The sequence below is a fragment of the Castanea sativa genome, chromosome 1 (genome assembly GCF_040712315.1).
Source record: "Castanea sativa cultivar Marrone di Chiusa Pesio chromosome 1, ASM4071231v1".
Taxonomy (NCBI): Eukaryota; Viridiplantae; Streptophyta; class Magnoliopsida; order Fagales; family Fagaceae; genus Castanea; species Castanea sativa.
In genome coordinates, this window is record NC_134013.1 from 48,977,492 (window position 1) to 48,990,072 (window position 12,581).

Genomic DNA, 12,581 nt, shown 5'->3' on the forward strand with positions numbered 1-12,581 from the left:
ATCAATGGCCTGTTTGGATACAGCTTATTGCTGAAAACTGAAAACTTATTTGCTGAAAACACTGTAACAAAACAATTTTTATATATGCAAATAATGCCGTGATACCCAGTTTAAAAGTTATATTTGCTAAATTCCATACTTGTGAGTCCTGGGTCCTGTGAACAATGCACGGGACCCATAGAAAAAATGTAGACGCCAACTTCAACGCAAACGCGTTGCTATCCAAACCCAGCCCAAGTAAAAAAAAAAAAATCATTTTTTTGAAAATTGGTTGTTTCGAAAACTGTAACTAGAAAAACATCGAGTTTTAAAAAGTTGTACTTTCAAAATGAGCACTTTCAAAACAGGACGTCACACATTAATGTTGACTTCTATACGGTATGGACATACTATTCCACTTAGAGCGATGTCCATTTTTGAAAATTTTTAGACACCATAAAATTGTCTAATTTTAATACTTACCAAACCCATTTAATCCATGGCATTCTTCCCTTTCCATGGGGTTTGTTCCCAGGGTTCAATCCTTATCCATATCTAACACTTTAGCCAAAAAAACACCATTCAATGCATGGAAACCAAGTTTGTACAAGTCATATTTGATGTATGATGGTTAATGCTTATGAGCAACAGCTCTGAAACAATAACAATCATCAACTGTGAAAATTGTTATCCATTTCAATCACACCCATTGTCACTTAGAAAAAAAAAAAAAAAAAAACCTTTTGGCAACAGTAAATTATATTAATGCAATAGATTTAAAGAAGAAACAGAACAAAAAGTCAAACTCTTATACTCAATCGGTCAAAAATTCATGTTTAAAAATACAAGTGAGTTCAGACTTCAGACTCAGAGAAAAAAAAAATTATTAAAAAAAAAAGAAAAAAAACTCCAAAATATAGTCAGGTTTCATTTTCTCTTTTGACAACCGGTATCAATCATCCATTTAGTGTGTGTTTGGATTTGGATGAAAATTATAAATTATTTTACTATTCAACTTATTTTTACTACTATTTATGAGTCCCACTGCACTTTTTGGTACTATTCATAGGCCTCACTTTACTATTTCAATTAACTTTTACATTTATCTACAGTACTTTCAGCAATAAGTTTTCAGTTTAAGTAAAATAAGTGGTATCCAAACAGACCCTTAAAGATCATACTAAATTTTTGTAGTGACGTCAAAAGATATGCAAGAAAAGGTGTAAAACTATCATTTCTACAGCAGCACCCCAGAACAGGAATGAATTAACTTGTTTACAAAATTAGTAAGCAGACTCAAGAGTATAAGGACAAAACCATAGACCCAGTTCAAACAGTAGCTGGCCACCAACTAGACGTGGCAAAACGAGCGGGTCGGGTCGGGTCGGGTCAGGTTGGGTCAAACGGGACACGGGTCAAAACGAGTTATTTTTAAACGGATCAATCGGGTTGCGGGTTGGGTCGGGTCGGGTTGACCCGTATATTTCAAACAAGTTTTTTTTTTTTTCAATTACAAAAACAAATCAATGACAACCTGTTTAGAGAGAATGAATAAAATCAATTAAGCAAATGAATTGCACTTAATGCTACTTGTTAATATCCTTCCAATTTTGAGAGAAGTGTAAAAGCAGAGCAGTGGAGAAGCGTAGAGGAGCAAGCTTTGACTAGACATGGCAATACGGATCAAAATTTTCTGACCCGACCCGACCCGACCCAAACTGAAATATACTTGACCCAAACCCGATTTTTTTGACCGGAAGCAAAAACGGGTTGACCCGTGACCCAACCTGACCCGATTTTTTGTGAATCAACCCGACCCTACCCGGATAACCCGTGACTCGACCCGTTAAAAAAATTCACTAAAAAAATATTTAAATTATATCCTGATACTAGGTGCATAAAGCACCTAAGTACCAAAACTAGTAATCAAATGATTCGGATATAATCATATAAAATTATAAATTAATAAAAAATTGAAACAATTGTCATGACATGACAATTGACAACTCACAACACCTTATACTAACAGGTCCGTCCAACACGTTACTCAATAACAAGACTCTGGCTGTCTCACAACCATTCAAAAAAAATATATATATATATCTCATTCGATGGTCAATGCTTGCTAGCACCTAGCTATAGTCCATTTCGGATTTTCCAAAGCCAAAGACACTAAATGACAAAATGCATAATACAATTTTACAAACCTGAAAGTTCCTCTTCCTTAGTTCAGTACTTCAGCTCTACTCTTTCTGTCTTTCAGTTCTCAATTTCTCTTGTGCCTCCAGCCTGCCCTTCTTCACACATTCGGCATTCCACACTTTTTTAGTTTCACACAAAGCAGTCAAAGCTTGCTCCTCTGCGCACTGCTCTGCTTTCTCACTTCTCTCAGAATTGGAATTCTATGAAGCACGGGTGCGGCGTTTGGGCCGCCGCACCCGCATCGAACGCGACCGGACGCGCAGGCGACGCCGCTGCCTGCGCGTCCGTGCCGCGTCCGGCAATAAAAAATCATTTTTTTCGGCGCGATTCGCGCCGATTTGGGCCGACGCGCGCGAAATCGGGCCGATTCGGCCCGAATCGGTCCGTATCGAGTGAAATCGGTCCGGCCGATACCGGCCGAAATTCAAAAAAAAAAAAAAAAAAACAACAACAACAGGTGCGTATGGCTGGAAAAAAAAAAAAAAAAAAAAAAGTGCAAACGCACCGTTTGGAAAAAAACCAAGACCCAACCCTCTCACTCTTCATTTTTCTTGAGCCTCTCTCCCACTCTCTACCTTCACTCTTCAGCTAGGCTCTCTCCTATTCTCTGTATTCTAGTTATTATTTACCATTGCTCTTAAATTTGGTATATATTTATATAATGTGAAAAAAGTATGTTTAGCAACATATTAAAAATATAAATAAAAATATTTTTAATAATTTTTTAATCGCCGCACCCCGCCGCACCCTACTTTTTCAAAAATTGCCGAGTCCCGCACCCGAATCCCGAAACGCACCCGTGCTTCATAGGATATTAACAAGTGGCATTAAGTGCAATTCATTTGCTTAATTGATTTTATTCATCTCTCTAAACAGGTTATCATTGATTTGTTTTTGTAATTGAAAAAAAAAAAAAAAACTTATTTGAAAAATACGGGTCATCCCTACCAAACCTAACCCGCAACCCGATTGACCCGTTTAAAAATGACCCATTTTGACCCACGACCTGCAAACCCGAATGACCCGACCTGAACCCGACCCGACCAGCCCATTTTGCCACGTCTAGCTTCGACTGCTTTGTGTGAAACTAAAAAAGTGTGGAATGCCGAATGTGTGAAGATGGGCAAGCTGGAGGCGCAAGAGAAACTGAGAACTGAAAGACAGAAATAGTAGAGCTGAAGTACTGAACTGAGGAAGAGGAACTTTCAGGTTTGTAAAATTGTATTGTGCATTTTGTCATTTAGTGTCTTTGGCTTTGGAAAATCCGAAATGGACTACAGCTAGGCGCTAGCAAGCATTGACCATTGAATGATATATATATATATATATATATATATATATATATATATATATATATTTTGAATGGTTGTGAGACAGCCAGAGCCTTGTCATTGTATAACGTGTTGGACAGACCTGTTGGTGTAAGGTGTTGTGAGTTGTCAATTGTCATGTCATGACAATTGTTTCAATTTTTTATTAGTTTATAATTTTATTTATATGATTATATCTAAATCATTTGATTACTAGGTTTAGTACTTAGGTGCTTTATGCACCTAGTATCAGGACATAATTATAAAAAAAAATAGTGAATTTTTTTAATGGGTCGGGTAGGGTTGATCCGCAAAAAATCGGGTCGAGTCACGGGTCAACCCGTTTTTGCTTCTAGTCAAAAAAATCAAGTTCAGATCTAGTACTTTTCAGGTCGGGTCGAGTCCGGTCAGAAAATTCTGACCCGTATTGCCATGTCTACCACCAACCATTCAAATCTTGAGAGTACTAAAATGGTACTTCAATTCAACCAAAAAAATGGTGCTTTAGTGGCACCTAAAAATTTCTCATGTGCTGGAATTGGGTACGATACACATTGTGACCCAATTCAAATAGATAACTGGCCACCAACCATCCCAATCTTAATTACTAATGTGGTGCTTCAATCAAACCAAATAAAAAATAAAAAAATGGAGCTTTAGTGGCTCCTAAAAACTTCTCATGTGTAGTAATGGGGTACAAAGAAGAAGAAGAATTCTGGAAGTAAATGGAGTCAATAGTATTCAGTCATAAAACCCAGCTCCAATGATTAATTAAGTACATAAATCTCCTCCAATTTTTGGAATCCTATTTGGGAAAAAATTGAGTGAAAGTTGGTCGGATGGAAGAAATTGTATTTGTCTAAGGGGGTAGATTGACGCTGCTCAAGAGTATGTTATCTAGTCTTCCTACCTAATTTCCATCACTCTTCACCATTCCTACTTAAGTGGCTAATAGAATTAAAAAGTTGCAAAGGGACTTTTTGTGGGGTGATAGCAAGACTCATTTGGTAGGATGGGGTTTCAGCAAAAATACTCAGTTTGTTGTTGGGATGAGGAATAGAGTGAGATTTTGGCAAGATGGGTATAGAGATCAACCTTTCCAATTGGCTTTCCCAAGGCTGTATAGTATTGCTATTGACAAGGAGGCCACTGACTTTAATGATTGGGAGATGGATGAAGGGGTGAACTTTCTTCGTATTTTGGAAGCTAATATTCCTTTACTGGATGTTGGAGACCGGATGAAATGGAAGGTGAAGCCTAATGGGAATTTTGACATCCAATTGTTTTATAACAAGTTGCGAGATTCTCCCTCTGTTGTCTTTCCTTGAAAAGGTATTTGGAGAGTTAAGGTCCCTCAGCGTGTTTCCTATTTCGTGCGTGTTTCCTTTTTCGTTTGGTCTATAGCTTGGAATAAGATCCTAACGGGTGATAACCTGAGACTAGGGGGAGATAGTGAATCACTTACTACTTCATTGTGAAATGGCTTATCGGTTATGGAGCTTTGTTTTTACAACTATTGGATTTTTATGGGTCATACCTAGATTAATTCTAGATTTGCTTTTTGGCTGGTGGAATTGGTGGGAGAAGCATTCATCTCATATATGGAATTTAGTTCCGTTAAGGTCTTTGGAAGGAGCTGAATCGGCAGACTTTTGAGGATTTGGACAGTTTTGGAGATCAAATGCTTGCTTCTTTTAGTCTTGTGGAATTGATTGGGGAAGCATTCATCTCATATATGGAATTTAGTTCCATTGTGTTACTATGGTCTTTGGAAGGAGCGAAATCGGCGGACTTTTGAGGATTTGGGCAATTCTAGAGATTAGATGCTTGCTTCTTTTAGTGGAACTCTATTTGACTAGTCTCAGGCTTAGGGACTCACAACCACTTTTTTTTTTTTTTATAAGTAATAAAGATGTATATTCAAAAAACTACCTCATGCATAACGGCATAAGGCATATCAAAGATTACAAAAAGAGAGAAGAAAAAACAAAGAGAGAACTAAATACAAAAGAGAGAACTTAGAAACATGGGGAGAGAATCACTAGAGGTGAGTCCCCAAGCCCTAGACCAGTCGAAAAGGGAGCCACTGAAAAAGGCGAGCAGCTGGTCATCAGTGCTTTCCATATCCTCAAACGTCCGCCAATTTTGCTCCTTCCAAATACACCACATTAAGCACAATAGAGCTAAATTCCAAATGCTAGACGAATGCTTATCCAACCAATTCCACCAACCAAAAAGAGTATCTGCAATCGATCTTGACAAAACCCATGACATCCCAAAAGATCTAAAAACTAAGCTCCACAGCCGATAAGCCTTTCCACAATGAAGTAACAAATGATCCACCGTCTCCCCATTACAACGACACATAATGCACCAGTCAACAAAATCAAACCCTTTACCTCGCAGATTGTCACCTAGAAGAATCTTGTCCCATAAGGCGGTCCAAACAAGGAAAGAAATACGCCGAGGGGTCTTAACCTTCCAAATACCTTTCCAAAGAAAGATAATAGGCAAGGGACCTCGAAGTTTATTTTAAAACGAGCGGATATCAAAATCCTCATTCTTTGTTAACTTCCATTTCATACGGTCTCCATTCTCAGTTGGAGGTAAATTAGAACCCAAAGTACGAAGAAAATCATCCACAACGCTCATCTCCCAATCATTTGGTCTCCGTATGAAGCGGACATCCTAGCTTCTCCGTTCCTCTCTCCCCAACTGCTCCAGACAAAAGGCCACAGAGGCTGCTTTATTGGAAGCAATCCCAAATACAACCGGAAAGGTTAGTTGGAATGGTGAATCCCCACACCACCTATCTATCCAAAACTTCACTCTATCCCCAACCCTTACCTTAAACTGGATATTTTTGTTGAAAACCTCCCAACCCATCTGAATACTTCTCCACAAACCACACCCATGTACACCTCTACCTAGCTTGGATGTCCATCCCCCCCCACTCTTCCCCAAACTTCAAAGCTATAACCCTTCTCCAATGCTATAACCCTTCTCCAATGCCTTGTCTCCTCAACCCCAAACCGCCATAACCATTTTCCTAGTAAAGCTTTATTAAAAGTAGATAATTTCCTTACTCCTAACCCACCATTTTCCACAGGTACACACACCTTATCCCACCCCACCAAATGTGTCTTGGAATCCTCCCACAAAAATCCCTTTGCAACTTCTCAATTTTATTGCCACATGTGTAGGGATAGTAATAAGAGATAAAAAGTAAGTTGGAAGGCTAGATAACATACTCTTGAGCAACATCAGTCGTCCACCTTTTGACAGATAAAGCTTCTTCCACCTAGCTAACTTACGCTCTATTTTCTCCAAGATAGGATTCCAAATAGTAGGAGACTTGTAGGAAGCCCCCAAAGGCATACCAAGATAGGTCATAGGCAAAGACCTAATCCTACAACCCAAAATCTCTGCCAAGACATGGACATTATTAACCTCCCCAATGGGAACCATCTCACTCTTCAAACCATTTACCTTTAATCTTGTCACAGCTTGGAAACAAAGTAGTAGCATCCGAACATGTAGAATCTGCTCCACATCTACATCACAAAACAGAATCATATCGTCTGCAAACAAAAGATGTGATACACATTCCCCTTCACCCTGTCTACCATCAGCCCTAAAACCATGAAGTAAACCAGCACCTTCAACTCTTTTCATCATCCTACTGAAAACCTCCATCATAACCAAAAACAACATAGGAGATAGTGGGTCCCCTTGTCTCAATCCCCTTGAGCTTCCAAAAAAAGTCAACTGAAGACCCATTAACCAAGATAGAGAATTGAACTGTAGATATACAGGTACGGATATACCTACACCACTTCACCCCAAATCTCATTCTCTTTAACAAATCTAGAAGAGTCTCCCAATTCATATGATCATAGGCTTTCTTAAGATCCAGCTTACAAATAACCCCCAAAATCTTACTCTTCATCCGGCTATCAACACACTCATTAGCGATAAGAACTGAGTCAAGTATCTGTCTACCGCCCACAAAACTATTCTGAGACTTAAATATCAGCTGATCCAAAACCTCTTTCAAGCAATTTGCCAAAACCTTAGCCAAGATCTTATATACACTACCCACCAAGCTAATAGGTCTAAAGTCGCGGATATTGGAGGCACCATTCTTCTCAGGGATTAAAGCTATGAAAGTTGCATTAAGAGATTTTTCAAACTTACTATGTTGATAAAACTCTTCAAACACAGCTAAAACATCACTTTCCACAACTCTCCAACAATGGTGGTAGAAGGCCATACAGAAACCATCCAGACCTGGGGCTTTATCTCCTTCTAGCTCTTTGACAACTCGAAGAATCTCCTCCTTTTCAAACCTCCGTTCAAGCCATTCCCTCTCCAACCCCTCAATCTGATCAAACTCCAGGCCTTCCACAAAAGGCCTCCACTCCTCTGTCTCCGTATACAATTTTATAAAAAATTGTAATACTTGGTCTGCCACCTCTGAGTCTTCCTCATAAATAACTTCATCCACCTCCAACATACTAAGATGATTATACCTTCTTTGAGAATTAGCTACCTTGTGGAAGAACTTAGTATTGTTGTCTCCTTCCTTGATGCAAAGCATCCTCGACTTCTGTCTCCATGAGATTTCTTCCAAAGAAAGAAGGTTCTATATTTGAGATCTCACCACAACCCTCTCACTCATCTCCACTTCAGAAAGGCCAAACTCTCCATCCTTAGCATCTAATAATTTCAAGGCCTCCAATAATTCTTTCTTTTGATGACCTACATTTCCAAACTCACTACGGTTCCATTGAATAATGTCTCCTTTCAGAGCCTTCAACTTCTTGGCATGCACATAACTAGGAGTACCTGAGAAAGAATATCGACTCCACCAAGAATGAACCCTATCTGTAAATCCAACCGTCTTTAACCACATATTCTCAAACCTAAAAGGACTCTTCCCCTTCGTTATCTCCCCTGCCTCCACTAGAATAGGAAAGTGATCTGAAACCAAGCGAGGTAAAACCCGCTGGATCACATCCGGGTAGTGGTCTTCCCAATCATGAGATACGAAAACTCTGTCTATCCTAAACATCGAAGGCTGATCTGACCCACTATACCAAGTATAACTCCCTCCCTCCAACGGTAAGTCTATCAAATTAAGCTCCTCAATAAACTCAGAAAAAGTCTTCATAGCCGGAGTAAGACGCAATCCACCCAATCGTTCACTTGGGAAGCGAACGATATTAAAATCCCCTATGTAACACCAAGGAACATCCCAACATTGCTGAATTCCCATCAGCTCATCCCACATCTGCCCCCTCAAATTATTATGATTTGGGCCATAAACCCCCGAACATGCCCAAACAAAACCACCCATCACATCCTGCCACCGAACCGACACAGAAAAGTAACCCACCATAACCTCTAACTTTTCTAAAACCCTCCTATCCCACATCATCAAAACCCCTCCAGCCGTTTGATCTGCATCCAAGGCCATCCAGTCCACATAAGGACAACTCCACAAGCTGCAAACCATTGGTCTATCCATGCCTGCCAGCTTAGTTTCTTGAAGGCAGACTACATCACAATTCCACTCTCGTAGTAAATTTTTAACTACCAAACATTTTCGTCCCTTCTTTTCTTAGCTCTCTTTCTCTTTTGTAATTAATTTGTTGCTTGGTTTTCTCCTGTTTCTTTTCTCTTTTTTCCTTTTCTTGTAAATTTTGGGTTTGCTCTGTACTTTTCCTGCATAAGTAGCCTTTCGTATATATATCATTCTTACTTATCAAAAAACAATTAAGTACATATATGGATGTAGATTAATAATGTCATGTATCCACTAATTCTGATGCATTTGGCAAAATTCAAAACCTCCAAAGGGACTTGGAGGCTCAATGCATTGGATCATGTTTGCCAAGACATCAAGGAGGGGGCATTGGGATCCAAAAAGAATGGAGGGAGCATGTACAGCCTTCATATGTCATCAGTCCTTTTATTGCAGTTATCTATTCTCTTCCACCAAAACATGCTCCAATCACACAAATGGAATCTCCCCAAGTCTCTCTCTCTGCCTTTCCTATTAAGTGTGTGTGTATGTGTATATATATATATATATATATATATATATATATATATATATATATATATATATATATATATATATATATGAATGTAGATTAATAATCTCATGTATCCACTAATGCATTTGGAAAAATTCAAAACCACCAAAGGGGCTTGGAGGCTGGATACATCATTGGATCATGTTTGCCAAGACATCAAAGATACACTAAAAATTATGATAGAATATTACAATAATTCTGGAGCTCTATTTATTTTTGTCAAGCATTCTATAATTTTATGGTTCTGAATATGGGCTGTACTAGTCCACTAGGTCTTGTTTTGGTTTTATCAAGTAATTGCGCTTTTACTTTTTTATTTGTGAATTTAGTTATTTAGTTTGGGGGGTTTCAAGAAATCCAAATTCTATTAGGAGTATGTATTACTATTAGCCACCCATATATATAAGGATTTATTATTGCTCTTGAGGCTTGTGTGATGCAACCCTTCCCAAGATGTAATATCAAGGTACCCTCAATGGGAAAAGGTTTCTCTCTAAATTAGTTTGAAGATAAACCCTTCATACTCTGCCAATATCTTTTTATTGGGCGTGAGTTTTGAAAATTCTAACCATTGGATTGCATGTTCTTATTATATCCAACATGCTTGCAAAATTTCAAGAAAATCAAAGGTCAATAGCTATGTTATCAATCAAATGTTTAAATTTCAAGTTTTTGTGATCTAAAATTGTGTAGAAAAAATAAGTTCATTGATCGAATAGTAAATAATATCTGATTTGAACGAAATTTGACATGTGCGTTAAAGACATAAAGAACATATAATTCAACGATTAGAATTTCTACATACAATAAAAAGATATAGGAGGAGTTTGAAGGGTTTCTTTCCAAACTAGTTTGAAGAAAAACCTAGTCCCTCTCGTTGTGATTCTACTCTCGTTGTGATTCTTACGTATGTCTATCTTTCTATTTTCCCTAGAAATTTCTAGTAATTTTGAGTTAAATTAATGCCAAGAATTTTGCATTTATTCATATCCCTCAATTCTAACCTTTGAACCCCTAACTACCCATTCGTCAAATAGCTCTCCCAAAACCACTCAAAACACTAATAATGGTACTGCTCATTCCAGGAACAACTCCCAAACCCTAAGTCTCTCCTCTTTGCTTCTTCTCCAAATACTACCTTTTCCCTTCTCTATAAACCCATATATTCACTAATATTTTCCAATCCTTTCCCATCAAAATCTTAACCCTAGTTCTTCCATAGACCCCAAAACAAGTTGCTCTCCATTAATTTCTATATTAGATTTGGCTTTATAGGAGAAGTAATAGGTAGGAATGATAGGATTGGAACCCGTGACATTTTATGCCAAAAAAAAGGCCTTTGTCCTACATCATAATTGCTATCAGTAATATATTAAATTTGATCCTAGCTATAAAATGACATAAATAAAGAAAATAAAAATGCATATTCTTAAAGTAAAGAACCCAATTACTAATTCAACAATAACTACTAATACATTGAGCTGGCAACAATGAAAGCGACAAGAACCCTATGCTACAGCTTTAGAAAAGACCCATTTATTAATTCCACATTCTTAAAGTAAAAGGCTAAGGGCCTAAGCCTAAATCTTCAAAGATTAATGCCGGCATAAAAAAAAATATTTCGAATAAATCACACCAGAGTAGGGACAAAGCTATGGAGGGATAAGGTTACTCACTTATAAAAAAAAAAGGGGGTATACTCAAAGGTTTCTCCCTTTACTAGAGCGAAGCTAATGTTAGAGAGATATGATTGATCTTAAGGTCTAGATTAACATATTCTCGAGGATATGCAAGGACCAATTAAGAAATTATTACATATTAAAAAATATACCTAGACACAAACATTGGTAATCAACACTCTAACATGATATGTCCTCACACAGAAGTCTCCCTTCAGACATGTAAAAAGTTTCAGAACTCTTAAGCTAGGGCAAAGAATCCTGAATATAATTTTGTAAAGGTCACTTGCCAAGCTAATAGGACTTAGGATGTTTATGACTTTAAACTCCCCCTAAAGGAAACCACAATTTCAATGCAAAAGAAAGGATCGTCAGTGAGCATCAACAGGACTTGTCAAATGTCCAATAATACTAGCAAAAACCAAGTATTAAACCACTCAAAACTTAGCATTACCCTCAACCAATGACGTCAATCTAGCTATTCCAGTCAAGTGTAGCAGATTGAATTACAAGATTAAAGGTAACGTCCTTCGTTTGTTGTCTTTCCTGCTCATGTACTACATAGATATGACGTTAAATTTCAATATATCTGTGAAGGCTTTTGTGTGGGAAATTTAGAGGGAAGATCCTTGTTGGTGTCTCGTCTCCTTTTTGCAAATGACACTCTAATTTTTTGTGATGCAAATCTAGATCAAATTCTGATTCTCCGTATGGTGCTTATTTGGTTTGAGGCAGTTTCTGGTCTAAAAATAAATCTGGACAAGTCAAAATTGGTTCCTGTTGGAGGGGTGTAGAATATCGAGTTATTGTTGAATGCCCTTGGCTGTAAGCAAGGTACTCTTCCAATGAAACATTTAGGTCTTCCTTTGGGTGCTAAATTCAAGGATAAGACAATATGGAACCCGATTTTGGAGAATATGGAAAGGAGATTAGCGGGATGGAAACGTTTGTACTTATCCAAAAAAGGTAGAGTCACTTTAATCAAAAACACTCTATCTAATTTACCTACTTATTTTCTATCCTTATTTCCTATACCTGCTATTGTGGCTAACCGTAAACTTCAACGGAATTTCTTATGGGGTGGGCTAGGGGATGAGCCCAATTTCACCTGGTTAGATGGGCTACTGTTTGCACTCCTTCTTCAGCTAGCTTGGGGATAAGGAAGGTAAGACTTTTTAATGAAGCTTTGCTTGGGAAGTGGCTTGGAGATTTCAGATTGAAAGAGATGCCCTTTGGAGGCGAGTGATGGAGGTGAAATATGGATGTGTATGGGGTGGCTGGTGTACCAGATTTGTTTATGGTCCAATTGT

General features: G+C 38.0%; 2 protein-coding genes across 4 annotated transcripts in view; both read right to left on the reverse strand.

The window, feature by feature from the left end:
• LOC142613386 (uncharacterized) overlaps positions 1–12,581 on the reverse strand; it is a 30,281-nt gene that overhangs the window by 737 nt on the left and 16,963 nt on the right. The gene's annotated exons all lie outside the window — the stretch shown is intronic.
• LOC142628834 (uncharacterized) lies at positions 8,137–9,021 on the reverse strand. Its single transcript, XM_075802873.1, has one exon. The coding sequence runs from the start codon at positions 9,019–9,021 to the stop codon at positions 8,137–8,139; it is 885 nt and encodes a 294-aa protein (XP_075658988.1).